Genomic DNA, 23559 nt, shown 5'->3' on the forward strand with positions numbered 1-23559 from the left:
ATGCCCCTACGCTTTGTCAACACCCTCTCTTCCAGGGACCCTCCACACCACACACATGGCCTGCTACGACCTCTGCCGCCCCTGCGGACCCACCCCACTGGCTAACAGCTGCAACGAGCCCTGTGTCAGGCAGTGCGAGGACTCCCTCGTCGTCATCCAGCCCTCCACCGTGCAGGTCACCCTGCCAGGACCCATCCTCAGCTCCTTCCCACAGAACACTGCTGTTGGATCCTCTTCATCGGCTGCCGTGGGCAACATCCTCGGCTCCCAGGGAGTGCCCGTCTCCTCCGGCCGCTTCGGCTACGGCTATGGCTTTGGAGGCCTGGGCTGCTACGGTGGCATAAGGGGCTGCTACCCCTGCTAAGGGCCCCTCACGTGGCACCTCCAGGCTCTTGCTGCCACGTGGACCTGCCCTCCACAGCTCTTCCTCTCAAGGCACCAAGCAAGGAAGCAGGGAAGGGGCCAACCCAGCCTGCCTGACTACATGACCCACACACCTCCTCGTCTTGTCCTACTCCCTTTTTTGCATCGCCCCTTCTGTTATCTCCTGTACTCACCGATGCAATCACTTGCTCACAAGGTAAGGACCAACGGGGACCTCCGGTGTGCAAGGCTCGAAAATCTTGCTTCTCTGGCAAAATGTCTCTCACACACGGCACTACGGCTGATGGTCGATCTACTTGCACCTCAGACCACTTCCCTTCCACTCGGTGCTCCTGCCTCTTCACTCTCTTTTTTTCCAACAATAAAGTTCTCCTCATCCCAGCCTGAGATGCCTCCTCTTCCCTTCTTCACCCAAGGCTCCTCCAACCTGACCCAGCACAAAACCAGGCCTCAAGTTGCCTTTGGGGTGGGTGGAAAAGGGTCACAAGACCTGTCCTAGGAATTGTGCCAGCTGGCACAAAGATAAGTCTGTACAGGCCGTCACCGTGAGTGAGAAAGGGCCACAAGGCCTCTCCTACGAACACCACAACCAGCAACAGCACAGACTGGCACCTGGGGGCTGCTGGAATATGACATAAGCACTTTACAAGAAGGGCTGGCTGGAGTAGGTCGTCCAGGACCATGGCCACTCACGTGTCCACTATCTCTAAGGATGGAGACTCCAGCAACTCTTCCACTCTTTGACCACCCTCACACTGAAGAAGGCTTGCCTTCTTCGCCCATGGAATTCCACTTGTGCCGTGGGCCTCTTGTCCTGCCACTCATCACAAGCCTCTGGTGCGCAACCCTTCAAGGAATTCTAGAATAGAATCATTAAGTTTGGAAAAGACCTCTAAGATCACCAATTCCAACTGTCAACCCAACACCCCCAGGCCTCCTAAACCATGCCCTGAAGTGCCACGCCTACACTTTTTTTAAACACCTCCAGCGATGGTGACTCCACCACCTCTCTGGGCAGCCTCTTCCAATGCCTGACCACTCTTTCAGTAATACATTTTTCCTAACTTCCCCTTCCTGTCATGCTTGCTCTCCAGACCCTTCCCTGGCTCCATTGCCCTTCTCTGGACAAACCCCAGCACCTCAAGGTCCTTCTTGTCCCACGGAGCCCAAACCTGAGCCCAGCATTCGAGTTGCGGCCTCACCAGTGCCGAGCACAGGGGCACAATCCCTGCCCTGCTCCTGCTGGACACACTATTCCTGACACAAGCCCAGATTATGTTGGCCTTCTTGGTCACCTGGCCACACTGCTGGCTCATGCTCAGACGGCTGTCAGCCAGCACCCCCAGGGCCTTGTCCGACACGCAGCTTTCCAGACACTCTTCCCCAAGCCTGGAGCATTTCATACGGCTCTTGTGACGCAAGTGTAGGACCCAGCACTTGGCCTTGTTAAGCTCATACAGTTGGCCTCGGCGCATTGATCCAGCCTGTCCAGAATCCTCTGCAGAGCCTTCCCACCCTCAAACAGATCAACACTCCCGCCCAACTTGGTGTCGTCTGCAAACTCACTGAGGGCATACGCAATCCTCTCAACCAAATCACTGATAAAGATATTAAACAAGCCTGGCCCCAACACTGAGCCCTGGGGAACCCTGCTCGTGACTGGACGCCAACTGGATTCAGTTCCATTCACCACAACTCTCTGGGCTCGGCCATCCAGACACTTTTTTACCCAGTGAAGAGACCACCTGTCTAAGCCATGAGCCTCCAGCTGCTCTAGGAGGATGCTGTGGGAGACAGGGTCAAAGGCCTCAACAAAGTGCAGGTAGATAACATCCACAGCCTCTCCCTCATCCACTGGGCGGGTCACCTGGTCAAGAAAGAGATCAGGTAGGTCCAGCAAGAGGCTGCTTCCATGAAGCCATGCTGGCTGGGCCTGATCCCTGGTTGTCCTGCACATGCCTGGTGAGCGCACTCAGGATGAACTGCTCCATAATCGTCCCCGGTACTGAGGTCAGGTGGCTGGCCAGTAGTTCCCCGCATCCTCCATCAGAGGTTCTGTTTGGAGAACAGGAGGCTGAGGGGCGACCCCATTGCTCTCTACAGCTTCCTGAGGAGGAGAGGGGCACGGGGAGGTGCTGAGCTCTTCTCCCTGGCACCCAGTGAGAGGAATGATGGGAATGCTTCAAAGCCACATCAGGGGACTTTCGGAATTGACATTAGCAAACATTCCTGGGAGGGTGGTCAAACACTCAGACAGGCTTCCTAGAGAGGTGGTCGATGCCGCAAGCCTGTCAGTGCTTAAGAGGCATTTGGACAATGCCCTTAATAACATGCTTTAACTTTTGGTCAGCCCTGAAGTGGTCAGGCAGTTGGGCTAGAGGATCACTCTAGGTCCCTTCCAAGTGGACTCTTCCAAGTGGACTCTTCTAGTCCAGGCTAGGCAGCCTATTCTGCTTCCTCAACCCTTTGCCATGCAAGCCTTTGGCATGCAAGCCTTTGGCATGAAGCATCCCCTCAAGGTTTGGCATGAAAGCATCCCCTGCCTGCCTGCCTCTCCCACTATACTTGGGCCTCTCACGGGACTCACCAGCTCTCCCAGAGCTCACCAGCCAGGCGCCCGCGCTGCAGCCTTCCCTCACCACAGCCAGCTGCTCCCTCAGCACCCTCAGCCATCAGCCAATCAGGACGCAGCTAACAACCTGCCCACCGGGGGTGCCTAACAGCCTGCCAATCGGGCGGCGGCTGACAGGCGCCAGCTGCTGCAGCAGATCCTGGAAGTTTCCAGAAGGCTCCTGTCAGGACCCCAAAATCAACACGTCGGGCACAAGAAATCAAACATCTTCACCAAACGGCCCCCAGAACCGCTGCTGGGAGGGGCGGGGGCTGAATGAGGGGCTGAATGACTAGAAATGCTGCTGACAACCGAACCAAAGGCCTCAGGCAAAAGCAGCTGGGGCACTTGAAGCGGTCAGGTGGAGGGAAAATGCCCTGATCTTATAACTAAAACATTGTCATCAATATGTACCTCAAGAAGGCACCCTGCCCATCTTGCCCATGCTGTGGGGTGCCAGGGACACGTGGGCGGAGTCCCCTTTCATGGTCCCCCCTTGCTGTTGTCCCCAGCCCAACCACCTCCAGACCTTGGCACACCATCTTCTCTCACAAAGCGGAGCCAGGAACCACCCACACAGTGTTCCTGTCCCCATCCCCAGTTGGCGCCAGGACCCTGGACAACCAAGGTGCCCAGGTCACCTTGCTGTGGGGTCCTCAGCTGACCCAATGCTGGACTAGGGTTGCACTCTCCGCCTGGCTGCACGGTCCCCATTCCGCCTACGTGGGAGCCCCTAGCCCATGGCCTCACCTTGCTATGGGGTCCCCAGATGATCCCTGCCAGGGGATCCCCACGCCACCATCCCCTCTGCGCTGCAGGGTCCCACAGTGCACGTGGTCTCCAGGCCACCATCCTCCCTGCCTCAGGGGCCATGCACCACCTCTACAGGGGACCCCAAGTCACCACCCCTCTGCACTGCGCTCACCATCCTCCTCACTGTGGGGACCCTGAGGCACAGCATGGGGCACCGAGCACCGGCCCCACGAACAAGCCTGTCACCCTGCTCAGCTCTGAAGATGGGCCTCAGTGCGGGGATGGCCGGGGCTGGACACCAGATGACTACCAAGATGCTCTGTCACTCCCTTTCCTCAACTGGAATGAAGATGACAAAAGGCTCCTGAGTCAACATAAGGACAGGGAGCGATCACTCAGCAATTACCATCACGGGCAAAACAGACTTGCCTTGGGGAAATTAATGTAGTTTTTTGCTAAAAGTCAGAGTAGAGTAATGACAAATATAAACAAAACCTAAAACACCTTCCCCACCCCTCCCTTCTTCCAAGATTAACTTTACTCCTAATTTACTCCACCTCTTCCCCCGAGCAGCGCAGGGGGATGGGGAATGGGGGTTGTGGTCAGTTCATCACACGGTGGTTCTGCTGCTCCTACTACCTCAGTGGGAGGACACCTCACATGCTTCCCTTTCTCCAGCACAGGGTCCCTCTCATGAAGACAGCCCTCAATTAACTTCTCCAACGTGGATCCTTCCCACAGTGTACAGTTCTTCACAAACCGCTTCGGTATGGATCCGTTCCATGAGACTCAGACCTCCAGGAAGAGAGTGCTCCAGCGTGGGTCTCCCACAGGGTCACAAGCTTTGCCAGCAAACCTGCTCCAGTGTGAGCTCCTCTCTGCACGGGGCCACAGGTCCTGCTAGGAGCCTGCTCCAGCACGGCATTCCCACAGGGTCACAGACTCCATTGGACATGCACCTGCTCCGGTAGGAAGCCTCCAGGGGATGAAGGTGCATCTCTGCTCCACTGTAAATCTCCATGGGCTGCAGGGCAACAGCCTGCCTCACCACGGTCTTCCGCAGGGGCTACAGGTGGATGGATACCTGCCAGTTGGCATTGGCTCTATCGGCCATTGGGGAAGCTTCTAGCAGCTTCTCACAGAAGCCACACTGCACACCCCAGGACACTGCCAAAACCTTGCAATGTAAACACAGTTGACACATCTACAACCTCACAAGCAAGAGGAGCACCAAGGCACACACAGAGCACACAAAAAGGGAAACGCCAGGCCTAAACACACCTTAGTCACCTGGCAGCAAGGCCGGCACGGAGCAAATGCCATGGAAGGGGCAGTGGCTTACCCCCGGCACACCTCAGAAACCAGACTTCCAGGCTTCCAAAGAAATGGGGAGCCCTCTTCACAAAGCATCCACAAACCACATCACACAAGTGCCATGACATGACATCCCTGACGACACACCAACTCTCCAATGTTTTGGTCATGTCTGTCAAATCCCCTGACATGCACCTTCCACGTAAATCCTCCCAAATACCTACTCTCACTTAAAAGCTGCCGCCAGGGTCAAGAGGACACGTCCTCAGGAGGAGAGGAAAGGAAAAGGGAGCGTTGCGGGAAGGAATCCACACCCCACCTCATTACCTCCCAGCCTCTGGCATGTAACAGCCACTTGCTGCAAAACACCGTCATGCACAAAGTCTGTCCCGCCCCTCAGGGACCAGCATAAAAGCCGGCCCAGCACCTCTCTCCCTCACACACTCTCCCTCACACACTCTCCTCCATCGTCAACAAGGTGAGTCTGAACCCCCTTCCCCTTCTTCCCCTGACCTACCTCATCCGGCTCTTCCAGCATACTGCGCCCCCAGCCTCAGCAGCCCTGATGCCTCCCCACTGCCACGCTCCCCACAGCCCTACAGTACAACTCCATGCTCCCTCACCCTCCTGCAACATTGACCCTCGCACCCCCATGCCCCTACGCTTTGTCAACACCCTCTCTTCCAGGGACCCTCCACACCACACACATGGCCTGCTACGACCTCTGCCGCCCCTGCGGACCCACCCCGCTGGCTAACAGCTGCAACGAGCCCTGTGTCAGGCAGTGCGAGGACTCCCACGTCGTCATCCAGCCCTCCACCGTGCAGGTCACCCTGCCAGGACCCATCCTCAGCTCCTTCCCACAGAACACTGCTGTTGGATCCTCCTCATCGGCTGCCGTGGGCAACATCCTCGGCTCCCAGGGAGTGCCCGTCTCCTCCGGCCGCTTCGGCTACGGCTATGGCTTTGGAGGCCTGGGCTGCTACGGTGGCATAAGGGGCTGCTACCCCTGCTAAGGGCCCCTCACGTGGCACCTCCAGGCTCTTGCTGCCACGTGGACCTGCCCTCCACAGCACTTCCTTTCAAGGCACCAAGCAAGGAAGCAGGGAAGGGGCCAACCCAGCCTGCCTGGGCACACGGCCCACGCACCTCCTCCTCTTCTCCCACTTCCCTCTTTGCATCACCCCTTCTGTTATCTCCAGTACTCAGCGATGCAATCACTTGCTCACAAGCTAAGGACCACCGGGAACCTCTGGCGTGCCACTCCTAATACGGACCTCGAAATCTTGCTTCGCTGGCAAAATGACTCTCACACACAGCACCTCAGCTGACGGTTACGCTACCCGCACTTCAGACTGCTTCCCTTCCACTCGGTGCTCCTGCCTCTTCACTCATTTTTCCATCAATAAAGTTCTCCTGCATCCCAACCTGTGAGGTCTTCTCTTCCTTCTCCTTCCAAGACTCCTCCAACCTCACCCAGCACCAACCCCATGCAGAAGAGGCAGCGGGGTGGGAGGATTAGGGTCACAAGGCCTCCCCTAGGGATAGTACCACCACAGCCAATATCAGGAGTGCCTCTTGCCTGACAGGCATGCCAGCACCCTCCCACTCAAAAACACAGATACCCTGCCTGCCTCACCTCCTCTTCCTCACCAGCAAGCACTACTCGCACAGTCAACAACCCTCAAGACACTCACCTCTGATCAAGTTGGGCAGCTCTTGGGAGTCGAGGGAGGTTCTTGCTGACTCAGATCTAGACAACCTCATTCCAATTTCTAAAAAGAGGTGTGAGGGAAGACCCAGGAAACTCGAGTCCCGTTAGTCTAGCCTCAGCACCTGCAAAAATTATGGAGAAGCTCCCACTGGATGTTGATGAATGCCTTTAAAGGACAGGCAGAAAAATCATCAGGACCAGACAACATGGGTCACTAAGTGAAGGTCCCACCTGACTAATTTCCTATCCTCTTATTATAAGCTCTCTTGTCTACAGGGACGAAGGGAAGGCCGTGGATGTAGTGTTTCAGGATTTTAGTAGGGCTTCTGATCGCGCCCCTCATAGCATCCTTCTGCACCAGTTGGCCAACTGTGAGATGAGCAGGTAGACGCTGCGCTGGGTGAAGGGCTGGCTCAACAGCAAGGCTCAAAGCGGGGGACAGTGAATGCGGTTACTTATGGGCTGCAACCCGTCGCCAGTGGTGTTCCTCAGGGCTCCATTCTAGGACCAATTCTGTTCAAGATCTTTATCAATGCACTGGATGAAGGAGTTGAAGGCACCATTATCAAGTTTGCTGATGGTACCAAAGTGGGAGGTGCTGTTGGCTCTCCTGAGGGACAAGAGGCCTTGCAGAGGGATCTAGAGAGACTGGAGCATTGGGCAACCATCGCTGGCACGAAATTTAACCAGTGCAAATGCCGGCTTCTGCACCTGGCATGGAGTAACACTGGACACAAGGCCAGACTGGGAGAGGAGTGGCTGGAGAGCAGCCCTGCAGGAAGGGGTCTGTGGGTGCTGGCTGACAGCAGGCTCGAGGGGAGTCAGCGGTGTGCCCTGGCAGCCAAGGGGGCAAACCCTACACTGGGGTGCATCAAACACAGCACACCCATCTTCCTGCAGGAGGTGATTATCCCGCTGTACGCAGGATTGCTGTGGCCTCCCCTCAAGTCCTGTGTGCAGTTCTGGGCCCCACCACTTCAGAAGGATGTGAAAGACCTTGAATACATGCAGAGGAGGGCAACAAAGCTGGTGACAGGCTGGAAGGCCCGTCCTGTGAGGGGCGGCTAAGGACAATGGGCTTGTCTACTTTGGAGAAAAGGAGGCTGAGGGAGAACCTCATTGCTCTCTCCAGCTTCCGGAGCAGGAAAAGGGGCGAGGGAGGTGCTGAGTTCTTCTCCGTGGGATCCAGTGACAGGATTTGTGGGAATGCTTCAAAGCCGCATTCAGGTTCCTCAGGTGGTCACAAACCTGATCTCCCCTTACAGTGGGAGGGGCTTTACCCCCCTGGTCCCCATCCTGCGGTCCATATAGTCCAGATGGAGCAGCGAAGACTGAAGTCTTCAGTGAAGTCTTCTTCCAGTGAAGACTGAGGCAGAAATCTGTTGAGTACCTCAGCCTTCTCCTCATCTCTTGATAGATACTAGGTCACCATTCTTGTTCTTTGGGGGGGTACGCTCTCTTTAACCTTCCTTTACTGGTTGACATACTTACAGAATCCCTTCTGGTTATTCTTTGCATCCCTTACCAAATTCAGCTCCAGCCACACCTTGGCCCTCCTGAATCCATCCCTACACAACCGGTCTGTACGGCTGTTTTGTTTCTCTCTGTAGAGTTGCTTCTCTCACATATTCTCGCTCCTCTCCTCTGGCTCCTGTTGCGCAGCAGTTTTTCCACTTTTCAAATATGTTATCCCAGAAGCACTACCACCGTCACTGCTTGTGCCGGCCTTTGCCTGCAGTGGATCCCTCTTAGAGCCAGGCGGCACTGGGTCTATCAGCCATGGGCAAGAGTCCTGTATGCTGTCGCAGAAGCCACCCTGTAGCCCCCAGGCCACTACCAAAACCTTGCAATTGTCATGGTTTAGCCCCAGTCAGCAACTGGTCACCACACAGCCGCTCGCTCACTCCCCCCCGTCACCTCTGGGAAGGGAGACAATTGGAAGAGACACAGTAAGAAATCCCATGGGTTCAGATAAGAACAGTTTAATAATTGTAATAAGACAGTAATGGTAATAGTAATAAAAGAATATCATTCAAAGGAAAGTAACAAGAGAGAAAGAGAGAGGTGAAACCTTGGGAGGATGGGGGAAAAAACCAAAGACCAAGTAATGCAAAGCATACCACCCACCAAACATCACCGCAGGTCCACGAGCTGAGATTGTAGCTGCAACTGGCCATCTTCCCCAGTCAGACTGGGCATGATGTCATATGAGATGGAATATTCCTTTGGTCACTTTGGATCAGCTATCCTGGCAATGCCCCCTCCCCTCTTGGCTTCTTGGGCACCCAGCAGAGCACGAGAGGCTAGAAAAGTCCTTGACTAGAAAAACCACTACCTAGCAACAACTAAAACATCAGCGTCTTATCAACGCTGTTCTTATAGTAAGCGCAAAGAACCGCACTACGCGACTTGCAGTGAGGAATATTAACTCGATCCCAGCTAAAACCATGGTAAAATGCAATCCACATGGCTACAACCTCACAAGCAGAAGGGCCACCAAGACACTCACAGAGCAAACCCAACGGGTAAGGCCACGCCTAAAGACTGCCTTAGCGACATGGTATCATAGCCAGCAGAGACCAAGTGCCATGGAAGGGGCAGCACCTCATGCCTGGCACACCTCAAAGAACAGACCAGCCTTCCACGGCGGTGAGGAAATGGTGCCCCATCTTCACAACGCACCCACAAACCACATCACACAAGTGCCATCACTTGACCTCACTGATGACACCCAACCTCCGCCACGCTTTGGTCATGTCTTCCAAATGCGATGACAAGCACCTTCCATTCAACTCCTACCAAATACTAACTCTCGCTTAAAAGCTGCCGCCAGGGTCAAGAGGACACGTCCTCAGGAGGAGAGGAAAGGGAAAGGGAGCTTTGCGGGAAGGAAACTTCCTGCATCACGGGCAAAACAGACTTGACTTGGCGAAATTAATGTAGTTTTTTGCTAAAAGTCAGAGTAGAGTAATGACAAATATAAACAAATCAGAAAACACCTTCCCCACCCCTCCCTTCTTCCAAGATTAACTTTACTCCTAATTTACTCCACCTCTTCCCCCGAGCAGCGCAGGGGGATGGGGAATGGGGGTTGTGGTCAGTTCATCACACGGTGGTTCTGCTGCTCCTACGACCTCAGTGAGAGGACTCCTCACACGCTTGCTCTGCTCCAGCACAGGGTCCCTCTCATGGAGACAGTCCTCCATGAATTTCTCCAACGCGGATCCTTCCCACAGTGTAAAGTTCTTCACAAACCGCTTCGCTATGGATCCGTTCCATGAGATTCAGACCTCCAGGAAGAGAGTGCTCCAGCGTGGGTCCCCCACAGGGTCACAAGATTTGCCAGCAAACCTGCTCCAGTGTGAGCTCCTCTCTGCACGGGGCCACAGGTCCTGCTAGGAGCCTGCTCCAGCACGGCATTCCCACGGGGTCACAGACTCCATTGGACATGCACCTGCTCCGGTAGGAAGCCTCCAGGGGATGAAGGTGCATCTCTGCTCCACTGTAAATCTCCATGGGCTGCAGGGCAACAGCCTGCCTCACCACGGTCTTCCGCAGGGGCTACAGGTGGATGGATACCTGCCAGTTGGCATTGGCTCTATCGGCCATTGGGGAAGCTTCTAGCAGCTTCTCACAGAAGCCACACTGCACACCCCAGGACACTGCCAAAATCTTGCAATGTAAACACAGTTGACACATCTACAACCTCACAAGCAAGAGGGGCACCAAGGCACACACAGAGCACACAAAATGGGAAATGCCAGGCCTCAACACACCTTAGACATCTGGCAGCAAGGCCGGCACGGAGCAAATGCCATGGAAGGGGCAGTGGCTTACCCCCGGCACACCTCAGAAACCAGACTTCCAGGCTTCCAAAGAAATGGGGCCACATCTTCACAACGCACCCACAAACCACATCACACAAGTGCCACGGCATGACATCCCTGACGACACTCCAACTCTCCAATGTTTTGGTCATGTCTGTCAAATCCCCTGACATGCACCTTCCACGTAAATCCTCCCAAATACCTACTCTCACTTAAAAGCTGCCGCCAGGGTCAAGAGGACACGTCCTCAGGAGGAGAGGAAAGGAAAAGGGAGCGTTGCGGGAAGGAATCCACACCCCACCTCATTACCTCCCAGCCTCTGGCATGTAACAGCCACATGCTGCAAAACACCATCATGCACAAATGCTGTCCCGCCCCTCAGGGACCAGCATAAAAGCCGGCCCAGCACCTCTCTCCCTCACACACGCTCCTCACACCATCTCCTCCATCGTCAACAAGGTGAGCCTGAACCCCCTTCCCCTCCTTCTCCTGACCCACTTCATCCGGCTCTTCCAGCACGCTCTTCCCCCTGCATCAGCAGCCCTGACGCCTCCCCACCGCGACGCTACCCACAGCCACACAACACAACTCCACGCTCCCTCGCCTTCCTGCAACATTGCCCCATGCACCCCCATGCCCCTACGCTTTGTCAACACCCTCTCTTCCAGGGACCCTCCACACCACACACATGGCCTGCTACGACCTCTGCCGCCCCTGCGGACCCACCCCACTGGCTAACAGCTGCAACGAGCCCTGTGTCAGGCAGTGCGAGGACTCCCACGTCGTCATCCAGCCCTCCACCGTGCAGGTCACCCTGCCAGGACCCATCCTCAGCTCCTTCCCACAGAACACTGCTGTTGGATCCTCCTCATCGGCTGCCGTGGGCAACATCCTCGGCTCCCAGGGAGTGCCCATCTCCTCCGGCCGCTTTGGCTACGGCTATGGCTTTGGAGGCCTGGGCTGCTACGGTGGCATAAGGGGCTGCTACCCCTGCTAAGGGCCCCTCACGTGGCACCTCCAGGCTCTTGCTGCCACGTGGACCTGCCCTCCACAGCTCCTCCTCTCAAGGCACCAAGCAAGGAAGCAGGGAAGGGGCCAACCCAGCCTGCCTGACTACATGACCCACACACCTCCTCGTCTTGTCCTACTCCCTTTTTTGCATCGCCCCTTCTGTTATCTCCTGTACTCACCGATGCAATCACTTGCTCACAAGCTAAGGACCAACGGGGACCTCCGGTGTACGTGTCTCGAAAATCTTGCTTCTCTGGCAAAATGACTCTCACACACAGCACCTCAGCTGACGGTTACGCTACCTGCACCTCAGACTGCTTCCCTTCCACTCGGTGCTCCTGCCTCTTCACTCTCTTTTTTTCCAACAATAAAGTTCTCCTCATCCCAGCCTGAGATGCCTCCTCTTCCCTTCTTCACCCAAGGCTCCTCCAACCTGACCCAGCACAAAACGAGGCCTCAAGTTGCCTTTGGGGTGGGTGGAAAAGGGTCACAACACATGTCCTAGGAATTGTGCCAGCTGGCACAAAGATAAGTCTGTACAGGCCGTCACCGTGAGTGAGAAAGGGCCACAAGGCCTCTCCTACGAACACCACAACCAGCAACAGCACAGACTGGCACCTGGGGGCTGCTGGAACATGACATAAGCATTTTACAAGAAGGGCTGGCTGGAGCAGGTCGTCCAGGACCATGGCCACTCACGTGTCCGCTATCTCCAAGGATGGAGACTCCAGCACCTCTTCCACTCTTTGACCACCCTCACACTGAAGAAGGCTTGCCTTCTTTGCCCATGGAATTCCACTTGTGCCGTGGGCCTCTTGTCCTGCCACTCATCACAAGCCTCTGGTGCGCAACCCTTCAAGGAATTCTAGAATAGAATCATTAAGGTTGGAAAAGACCTCTAAGATCACCAATTCCAACTGTCAACCCAACACCCCCAGGCCTCCTAAACCATGCCCTGAAGTGCCACGCCTACACTTTTTTTAAACACCTCCAGCGATGGTGACTCCACCACCTCTCTGGGCAGCCTCTTCCAATGCCTGACCACTCTTTCAGTAATACATTTTTCCTAACTTCCCCTTCCCGTCACGCTTGTTCTCCAGACCCTTCCCTGGCTCCATTGCCCTTCTCTGGACAAACCCCAGCACCTCAAGGTCCTTCTTGTCCCACGGAGCCCAAACCTGAGCCCAGCATTCGAGTTGCGGCCTCACCAGTGCCGAGCACAGGGGCACAATCCCTGCCCTGCTCCTGCTGGACACACTATTCCTCATACAAGCCCTGATTATGTTGGCCTTCTTGGTCACCCAGCCACACTGCTGGCTCATGCTCAGACGGCTGTCAGCCAGCACCCCCAGGGCCTTCTCCGACACGCAGCTCTCCAGACACTACTCCACAAGCTTGGGGCATTTCATACGGTTCTTGTGACGCAAGTGTAGGACCCAGCACTTGGCCTTGTTAAGCTCATACAGTTGGCCTCGGCGCATTGATCCAGCCTGTCCAGAATCCTCTGCAGAGCCTTCCCACCCTCAAACAGATCAACACTCCCGCCCAACTTGGTGTCGTCTGCAAACTCACTGAGGGCATACGCAATCCTCTCAACCAAATCACTGATAAAGATATTAAACAAGCCTGGCCCCAACACTGAGCCCTGGGGAACCCTGCTCGTGACTGGACGCCAACTGGATTCAGTTCCATTCACCACAACTCTCTGGGCTCGGCCATCCAGACACTTTTTTACCCAGTGAAGAGACCACCTGTCTAAGCCATGAGCCTCCAGCTGCTCTAGGAGGATGCTGTGGGAGACAGGGTCAAAGGCCTCAACAAAGTGCAGGTAGATAACATCCACAGCCTCTCCCTCATCCACTGGGCGGGTCACCTGGTCAAGAAAGAGATCAGGTAGGTCCAGCAAGAGGCTGCTTCCATGAAGCCATGCTGGCTGGGCCTGATCCCTGGTTGTCCTGCACATGCCTGGTGAGCGCACTCAGAATGAACTGCTCCATAATCGTCCCCGGTACTGAGGTCAGGTGGCTGGCCAGTAGTTCCCCGCATCCTCCATCAGAGGTTCTGTTTGGAGAACAGGAGGCTGAGGGGCGACCCCATTGCTCTCTACAGCTTCCTGAGGAGGAGAGGGGCACGGGGAGGTGCTGAGCTCTTCTCCCTGGCACCCAGTGAGAGGAATGATGGGAATGCTTCAAAGCCACATCAGGGGACTTTCGGAATTGACATTAGCAAACATTCCTGGGAGGGTGGTCAAACACTCAGACAGGCTTCCTAGAGAGGTGGTCGATGCCGCAAGCCTGTCAGTGCTTAAGAGGCATTTGGACAATGCCCTTAATAACATGCTTTAACTTTTGGTCAGCCCTGAAGTGGTCAGGCAGTTGGGCTAGAGGATCACTCTAGGTCCCTTCCAAGTGGACTCTTCCAGTCCAGGCTAGGCAGCCTATTCTGCTTCCTCAACCCTTTGCCATGCAAGCCTTTGGCATGCAAGCCTTTGGCATGAAGCATCCCCTCAAGGTTTGGCATGAAAGCATCCCCTGCCTGCCTGCCTCTCCCACTATACTTGGGCCTCTCACGGGACTCACCAGCTCTCCCAGAGCTCACCAGCCAGGCGCCCGCGCTGCAGCCTTCCCTCACCACAGCCAGCTGCTCCCTCAGCACCCTCAGCCATCAGCCAATCAGGACGCAGCTAACAACCTGCCCACCGGGGGTGCCTAACAGCCTGCCAATCGGGCGGCGGCTGACAGGCGCCAGCTGCTGCAGCAGATCCTGGAAGTTTCCAGGAGGCTCCTGTCAGGACCCCAAAATCAACACGTCGGGCACAAGAAATCAAACATCTTCACCAAACAGCCCCCAGAACCGCTGCTGGGAGGGGCGGGGGCTGAATGAGGGGCTGAATGACTAGAAATGCTGCTGACAGCCGAACCAAAGGCCTCAGGCAAAAGCAGCTGGGGCACTTGGAGGGGTCAGGTGGAAAGAAAATGCCCTGATCTAATAACTAAAAATTTGTCATCAATATGTACATCAAGAAGCACCATGCCCATCTTGCCCGTGCCGTGGGGTGCCAGGGACACGTGGGCGGGGTCCACTTTTATGGTCCCCCCTTGCTGTTGGCCCCAGCAGGGAAGCGGCCAACCGAGCCTGCCTGGATACATGACCCACGCACCTCCTCCTCTTTTCCCACTCTCTTCTTTGCATCACCCCCTCTGCCACCTACAGGACTCGATGTTGCAACCACTTTCTCACAAGCCAAGTACCACCAGAGACCTCTGGCTTGCCACTTCCACCACACAGCAGGAAGACCACAGTTCCATGACAAAATGTCTCTCACACACGGGACTTCGTCTAATGGTTGCTCTTGAATGTCAGACCACTTCCCTTCCACTTGGTGCTCCTGCCTTTTCACTCTCTTTTTTCCATCGGTAGAGGTCTCCTGCATCCCAGTGTCTGAGGTCTCCTCTTCCCTTCTGCTCAAAGGTTCCTCCAACCTCACCCAGTGCAAGGCCAGGGCTTAAGAAGCCATCAGTGTGGGTACTCAAGATCACATGCTCAGCCTTTTCAAGTTAGCTGAAGCAATCCCATCACAATAGAAACTCAGGGATCATTGGACACAGCTGTGCATGATTGCCTCAGGGTGCCAAGATTTCTCCTGGGAATTTTGTCACCACCAACACCACAGATTGGCACATTTTTGCTTTCTCAAACACAATGCAACTCCTTCCCTTGGCCAAACAAAGGCTTGGGTGCAGTACTGCTCACCTGGCCATGTCTCTGATGCAACCTCCCCTTGTGAGCCCACTCTTAACCAACTGTCTTTCCCAGCACCATGCTCCAACCCTACCAAGAGATAGTCTCAGGGAAGTAGAAAGGAAAGCTAGAATTGGCAAAACATGAAGAAGGAAAGGAGGAAAGGAAGAAGGAATGGACGGAAGGGGAACAATGTCTGATTTTCTAACAGGGATTCAGCACTGGCCTCTCTGTCCCTATTCCATAACCTGAAGCACGCCAACACAAAGGGCTCAGCTGCCTTCCCCACAGGAACCATCAGTGCTGAAGGCATCTCCCATGGACTCTGCACAGGCAAAGAAGGGGCTGCAGAAATCATCTCATCCCTCATCCAACCACTCTCTCACTCCACAACTAATCGTCTGCACCAGCCTTTAGGGCTCCCACACATTTCTCTGAAGGAGGAGAGTTGGCAACACCAGCAAGGGATTCAGGTTGTGTTTTCAACATGATCTTCTGCTTGCTTTCTCACACAGAAATCTCCACAGACCCCAACCTGCAGACCTCTATGCCTACATCAGCCTTTACCAAGACCTTTCTCACTAAGGGCAACTCCATGCACCAGGAACAAGAGTGTGCAGGAAACCTCACGGCCACAACAATGCTCAGGCAGGAGAGTAGGCACAATAGCCCCAGCACAAACTAGCACAACTTGCCTGGGGAACAAACCACAAAATATCCACCTGAGCTGCATTTAGGCAGACCACGTACCAGACAGCAACTCATCTGCCCCATCAAACATATCCAAACAGCTTAGTTGCTCCTTCATACAGCAGCCAGCCCCCTACATGTCTGTCCCACAGAGCTCGTATGCATCTGTCGCAGCAATGCAAACTGTTCCACCAGTCCCAGGTAGTCCCATGATGCCACAGTTCTGGGACCTGACACAGAGCTCGCACTCCTCCTGCACATCCTAAACTCTGGGCTTTTGCCTACAGGCAGCTAAGGTCAGGCCTTTCCTGACCCCATCCTTGTCCTTCCAAAGAGTTCTCTTGCTCTCATCACCTCAAGCATGGACTGATGTACCCAGCCTCTGCTTCCTCACTTACCTGCCAGCAAGAGTCATCACCCCCAACACAACCAGCTTACAGACCTCCTCACCTAGACTTGCAGAGCCATGGAACGGCTGAAGTTGGAAAGGACCTCTGGAGATCATTGGGTCTGACCCCTCTTCTCAAGCAGGGACACATAGAGGCACTTGCCCAGGACTGGATCCAGATGGCTTTTGGGTGACCCCAAGGATGGAAATTACACCACCTCTCTGGGCAACCTGGGCCAGGGCTCAGCACCCTCACAATCAAAAAGTGTTTCTGATATTCAGAGGGAACCTCCTCCGTTTCAGTTTGTGCCCATGGCCTCTGGCCCTGGCACCGGGCACCGCTGGAGAGGCCCTGGCTCTGTCCTCTTTGCACCCACCCTTCAGGTGCTCATAGACATTGATGAGATCCCACGGAGCCTTCTCATCTCCAGCCTAAAGAGTCCTGGCTCGCTCAGCCTTTCCTCATAGCAGAGGTGCTCCAGTCCCTTTGTCATTCTCATGGCCCAATACTGGACTCTCTCCAGTATGTCCATGTCTCTCTTGCACTGGGGAGCCCAGAACTGGGCACAGTACTCCCGGTGTGGCCTCACCAGCGCTGAGACGTGCTGCCAAAGCTCCTCCCAGTCAACCCAGGACACCATGAGCTTTCTTTGCAGCAAGAACAGGTTGCTGCCTCGTGTTCAGCTTGGTGTCCACCAGGACCCCCAGAGCCTCTTCTGCAGAGCTGCTTTTTAACTGGGTGACCCCCCAGCATGTCCTGGTGCCTGGGGTGGTTCCTCTGCAGGTACAGGAATTTTGCTGTTCCTCAGCACTGGTGTGGCCAGCAGGAGCAGGGCAGGGATGGGGCCCCTGTGCTCGGCACTGGGGAGGCCCCACCTCAAATGCTGGGCTCAGGTTTGGGCCCCTCGGGACAAGAAGGCCCTTGAGGGGCTGGAGCGTGTCCAGAGAAGGGCAGCGGGGCTGGGGCAGGGTCTGGAGAACAAGTGTGCTGGGGGAGCGGCTGAGGTTGTTTATTCTGGAGAAGAAGACGCTGAGGGGAGACCTTATTACTCTGCAACTACCTGAAAGGAGGTTGTAGTGAGGTGGGTGCTGGTCTCTTCTCCCAATAACAAGTGATAGAAAAGAGGAAGTGGCCTCAAGTTGCGCCATGACAGGTTTTAATTGGCTGTTAGGGAAATGTTCTTCACTGAATGGGTTGTTAAGTATTGGAACAGGCTGTCCAGGTCAGTGGTTGAGTCACCATCCCTGGAGGTATTTAAGAGATGTGTAAATGTGGTGCTTAGGGACATGGTTTAGTGGTGGGCCTGGTAGTGTTGGGTTAATGGTTGGACTCGATGATCTTAAAGGTCTTTCCAACCTAAATGTCTCTATGATTGTATGATTGTTGAAGTGCATGACATTCCCATCAGCCCATTTCTTCAGCCTGTCGAGGTCTCTCAGGATGCCAGCACAACCCTCTGGTGTACCAGTCACTCCTCCTAGCTTGGTGTCATCTGCAAACTTCCTGATAGTATTCTCTGCCTCATCATCCAGATCATTAATGAAGATTTTAAACAGGAATACTGTGCTCAGCTCTGGGGGCCCCAGCACAAGAAAGACATGAAGGAAGAGGCCATGAAGATGATCAGAGACTGGAGTACCTCCCCTTGGAGGACAGGCTGAAAGAGTTGAGGTTGTTCAGCCTGGAGAAGAGAAGGCTGTGGGGAGACCTTACAGTGGCCTTCCAGTACTTAAAAGGGACCTGCAGGAGACATGTGGAGGGACTCTGTATAGGAGAATGTAGTGATAGGATGAGGGGTAACAGTTTTAAACTGAAAGAGGGTAGATTTCAATTAGACATTACAAAGAAATTTTTTCTGTGAGTGAGGCATTAGCAGTGGTTGCCCTGAGAGGTTGTGGATGCCCCTTCCCTGGAAGTGTTCAAGGCCAGGTTGGATGAGGCTCTGAGAAATCTGATCTAGCAGAAGGTATCCCTGCTCATGGCAAGGGGGATGGAACTAGATGGTTTTTAAGATCCCTTCCAACCCAAACCATTCTATGATGCTATGATTTGATGCAGCATTGACCCCTTCAGTAAACCTCTATTTACTGGCTTCAGAGGAGACCCTGGGTCCGCCGTTCAGATGGTTTTCAATCCACCTCACTGTCTGATGAGCCCATACTTCATTAGCTTCCCTATGGGGATCTTATGATCTAATGAGACAGTGTCGAAAGTCTTACTGAAGTCTAGGCAGACAATATCTACTGCTCTCCCCTCACCTACCAAGCCACTCATTTTGTCACAGAAGGTGGTCAGGTTGGTTAAGCATGACTTCCCTTTTAGCAAAGCCATGCTGACTACTCCTGATGACTTTCTTGTCTCTCGTGTGCCTGGAAAAGTTTTCCAGGATTAGCTGCTCCACCATCTTTCCAGGGATACAGGTGAGACGGACCAGCCTGCAGTTCCCTGGGCCCTCCTTCCTGATCTTCTTCAAGATAGGAGGAACATTTGCTTTCCTCCAGTCCTCAGGCACATTCCCCGGTCCCTAGGGTCAGTCAAACATTATTGAAAGTGGTCTCACAATGACATCAGCCAGTGACATCAGCATTCATGGTGCTTCCCATTATGACCCATGGACTTTTTTATGTCTGCTTTGCTAAAGTATTGTCTAACCTCATCCCCTTCCACTCAGGATAAGGCTTCCTTGCTCCTGACTTCCCCCCTACTCTCCAGGGCTTGACACAGAGGTGAAGGCAGCATCCACTACCTCCACCTTTTCCATGTCCTGTGGCACCACGGCCCCTGCCCCAGTCAGCTCTAGTCCACCTTCTTCTACACCTAGAGAAGCCCTTCTTGTTGCCTTTGACATCCCTCAATGTTTGTAAGCCTGCGCATAAAAGTGTCACCTGCATCCCATGTCTCCCCAGAGGGCACTGGCAACCACACAGCTGAGCCCAGGCAGGCTCCCTCCAACAAGAAGGATCAGCTCCAACAGCACAACCCCAGTTCCCTGGCTGCCACACACGTCCCACCAGCAAGACCATGGCCACCCCAGCATCAAGGCTGCTGGCACAGAATCTCCACAGCAGCCCTGTATAATGCCGTGATTAAATAACAACCCCTCAAAAGAGCTGTGATCAATAAATACATCAACAGACCTTGCAAGCATCTGGGGATGGAAAAATAACTCACCAAAGACATAAAAACCCCACCTGTTGTACGACTTTGAGTAAATATATAAAAACCCACCAGAATAAATGCCAAGAAAGTCACCCCTCAAAGCCATTCTGGGAGAAAAGGCTGCTAAAACAAGATGAAAAAACACCTGGCTAGAAAGCCCTGTCTAAACAAACCTGCAAAAAATAGAGGGGAAAGAGAGAAGAGAGTCAATTAAAGAAAAAAAAAAGAGGAAAAAATGGGAAGGAAACACTAAACATAAACTGTGAAAAAGGTGGGGAAGGTGGGCAGGAGACACACAAAGAGCAAATGCTGCCCAAAAATAGTGATAACGCCAACAACAAAACTCTCAAAAGCAAACATCTGCCCTGCTGGGTGCCGCAGACCCCTCAGCACAGACATCCTGTGCCCATTGCGTGTCACTGTTCCTCACCCACGGGGTCCTTGGATGAACCTTGCAGGGTCCTGTCATCTTCCCCCTTGCTGAGGCATCCCAAAGCTACTACCCCCACCCACCACTTGCTGCATCCAGGTCACCTTCCAAGGTGCCAGGGACACCTGTGTGGTGTCCCCTTTCATGGTCCCCCCTTGCTGTTGCCCCCAGTCCAAGTGCCTGCCAGTCCCCATGACACCATCTTCCTTCATGAAGGGGTCCCAGGGCCACCCCCACGGGGTCCTGCGTCCACGTCCCTACCTTGATGTAAGGTTTCAGGGCAACCAAAACATGGTGTCCAGGTGACCACCTCCTTTGATGTAGGGCCCCCAGGTGACCCACATAGGAGGTGCGTTGGCCACTTTACCCCTATGTGTATGCTCCTCAGTCAATCCATGTGGGGTCCCCAAAATACTGCGGCACCTTCCTATGGAGTCAGCACCCCCCTCAGCTGAATCTGGGTAGTTTTGCATTTATCAGACCTTTCCACCGCCCGCACAGCCACAACAACCTCAGGCCTACAGCCCCAAGCGGCACACACCCCTCTGCAGTGTCCTCTTGTGTGGCAATGACCGCGACCGTGGGTGGCAGCGAGTCACAAGGCATTGGGGATGGCACTGTTCTCTCGGCCGCTCCTTACTGTGAGCAGACATATCCCAGGCTCCTGAGCACACTGCAAGACACATTTGACATTGATGTGGTGCTTTGAGGCCCTCTGATGGACTGTTTGGGATGGCAGGACATCCTGGACCTCCTCGGCCCCTCGCCCTTGTCCCACCATGAGCACAACTTTTTGCTGTTTGCATCCCACCTTGGTTTGGGCTTGGGGTAAGCAAGCTGGGTCCAGAAGAGGTAAAGCCCATCAGGATAAAGCCAGGACCTGGGTGCAGAGACGTGCAGACCTGAACTGACTCCAGTGAGCCACATTTGCCTCTGTCAGGGTGGATCTGGGTACCATGATCATGCTCCTTCTGAACCCTCCTTGGTAGGGAGCTGCCATCCAACTGGCCGGCTTAGAGGGGGAGAAAGCTATCCCTGTGATTGCCTTGAAGGACATGCCTACATCCTCATGTCCTCGAACCCCTGGCTGATCCCAGAGCCTCCCTCTCCCAGAGCACGCAGAATATTTCAACACTCTGTGTGACAAGGAGGTGTGGATAAATGTAATTGGGGTGGAGCTGTCAAGGGTGGGGGGGTGGTGCTGCTGCAGCTTTTGCAAACGTACCTTGATGGAAGGGTGCTTCTCTTGTTTAATCGTTGGGGGTTTGAAAGATGTTTTGAGCCTTTATATAGCTTTAAAATATTAAAACATAATAGTCTTCTGTTTCCGTGGCAACAGAGGCAGCGGGTATTCATGGACCTGAGATGTTGGCATCTTGCATTCGTCACAAGGTGTAAAAAACAAAGCAATTTTCTTCAAGGTTCCCAGAAAGCACCACGTAGAGAGAAGGGAGGCTGTGACCTGGAAGGGACAAGCAGAGGCCAAAGCCCAGTCCCAGGACTCAGGGTTGTGAGCTCGGGAGAGCTGCAGCTTGCAGGGAGCAGCCACTCTGGCATGGGTTTCCATGCTTCCTGTCCATAGCATCATGGAATGGTTTGGGTTGGAAGGAACTTTTAGAGGTCATCTAGTCCAACCCACCTGCCACAAGCAGGGACATCTTCAACTAGATCAGGTTGCTCAGAGCCCTGTCCAACCTGGCCTGGAATGTCTCCAGGGATGGGGCATCTGCCACCTCTCGGGGCAACCTGGGACAGTGTCTCACCACCCTCAGCATAAAACATTTCTTCCTTAGATCTAGTCTGAATCTCCCCTCTTTCAGTTTAAAACCATTAACCCTTGGCCTATCACTGCAGGCCCTGCTAAAAAGCCTGTCCCTGTCTTTCTTAACAGACCCCTTTAAGCACTGAAAGGCCACAAGAAGGTCTCCCCGCAGCCTTCTCTTCTCCAGGCTGAGCAACCCCAACTCTCCCAGCCTCTCTCCCCACCAGAGGGGTTCCAGCCCTCGCACCATTTCCGTGTCCCTCCTCCGGACCCGTCCAACAGGTCCGTGTCTGTGCTGTGCTGGGGACCCCAGAGCTGGACGCAGGGCTCCGGGGGGGTCTTACCAGAGTGGAGCAGAGGGGAAGAATCCCCTCCCTTGCCCTGCTGGCCCCACTGCTCTGGATCCAGCCCCGGTTACAGTGACAGGGAGTGATGGTCTGAGCACCGGTTGGAGGCAGAGAACCTCTGGGTTATCATGTAGGAGCTCCTGCTGCATCCTCTGCACAGCCCTGTGCAAACCTCTGCAGAGCAAGACTGGCATCGGCAAGGGCACACGGCTGCGTGGCTCTTTGCCGGTTCCTGACACTGTCACGGGCGGCTGGACACATCTGAGCTGCCAGCAAGCCTTCCCGCTCCTGCTCCACGTGCTCGCTGGCACCCTGGGGTGATGTAGGTCTGGCAGGGCTGTGGAGAGCAAGAGGGCCAGATCCTGGCAAGGGCTGGAGGATCAGTAGAGCAGGCAGTGGGACCTGCCTGTGCATGGCAGGGCTGGAGCAGGTCTTGGGGTTGGGGATGGTCAGTGAGCAGGGCCTGTGCGCTGCAGTACAGCAGGGAAAGGCACTGGGCAACAGCGTCTCCAGGCTCTCCCAGTGGTGCGGGATGAAAGCAGAAGAGAAGACAAAGCCATTCCCTACAGAGGCATGTTCTCCTTGGAAACTCAAGAGGACCATCCTGGGGCTGCAGACACGTCTCCAGCCTCCAGCAAGGGTGGTGCTGGGCATTGCAGCTACATGGGGGCAGCCATGTCCCTGCCGTTACCTTCCCTCTTCCTGGGAAAGCTGATCTCCAAAGTCATCCTGGGCCCACGCAGACATGCTGGGATCAGCCAGCCTGAAAGTCAGGAGCAGGCAGGTGCAGACTGCCTGAGCTTGACTCACCTTTCTTTGCTAATGCATGTTCATAGAATCATAGAATGGTTTGGGTTGGAAGGGACCTTTGAAGGTCATCTGGTCCAAATCCCCTGCCATGAGCAGGGACATCGTCGACATCTTCAGTGCTGGTTCCCAGTGACTGAGTGGATGCCTTTCCCATGAGATCCACTGTCCTGGCCGTCCCAATCAATGCTGAGCCACCAACCCAGGTGTCCCTCTGCAGAAACCCAGAGCACAGGGCTGGGAGTGTAAGTAGGACTCCAAGCCCCATCTTCTCTCCACATGTGTCCTAGTTTCTCAGCTGTCATATGTTCCTCCTTCCTTTCCCCTCCATGATACCCACAGCTCACTTGCTGGGACCACGACCATCCTGTACTGGGGTTTCAAATCTTCTCGCCTCAAGTAATGAGCGCAACCTGGGTAAGATCTCCATGCCACCAGCAAGCTGGGTGCTTTACAGCCAGTCCGAACCAACAGCTCCAATCTCCGTCAGGTCAGGTTTCGGTATCCTCAGCCAGGCTTCTCGCCTGCCCTACCCAGTGCAGGCAGCTTTGTGCTCTTCAGAGCTCGTTGCTTTACCTGCAAGCCCCAGGGATGTGGTGATGCATCTGTTCTTCCTCCGC

General features: G+C 54.6%; 3 protein-coding genes across 3 annotated transcripts; all 3 read left to right on the forward strand.

Moving 5' to 3' along the window:
* Positions 1 to 55: 55 nt before the first annotated feature.
* On the forward strand, positions 56 to 364 carry LOC142054054 (feather keratin-like). The gene has a single exon (XM_075086252.1). It carries the CDS (start codon positions 56 to 58, stop codon positions 362 to 364), a length of 309 nt encoding a protein of 102 aa, XP_074942353.1.
* Positions 365 to 5769: 5405 nt separating this feature from the next.
* Positions 5770 to 6078, forward strand: LOC142054055 (feather keratin-like). The gene has a single exon (XM_075086254.1). The coding sequence runs from the start codon at positions 5770 to 5772 to the stop codon at positions 6076 to 6078; it is 309 nt and encodes a 102-aa protein (XP_074942355.1).
* Positions 6079 to 11270: 5192 nt separating this feature from the next.
* Positions 11271 to 11600, forward strand: LOC142054056 (feather keratin-like). Its single transcript, XM_075086255.1, has one exon. It carries the CDS (start codon positions 11292 to 11294, stop codon positions 11598 to 11600), a length of 309 nt encoding a protein of 102 aa, XP_074942356.1. The 5' UTR covers positions 11271 to 11291.
* Positions 11601 to 23559: the final 11959 nt, after the last annotated feature.

Source organism: Phalacrocorax aristotelis, chromosome 2 (assembly GCF_949628215.1).
Source record: "Phalacrocorax aristotelis chromosome 2, bGulAri2.1, whole genome shotgun sequence".
Classification (NCBI taxonomy): Eukaryota; Metazoa; Chordata; class Aves; order Suliformes; family Phalacrocoracidae; genus Phalacrocorax; species Phalacrocorax aristotelis.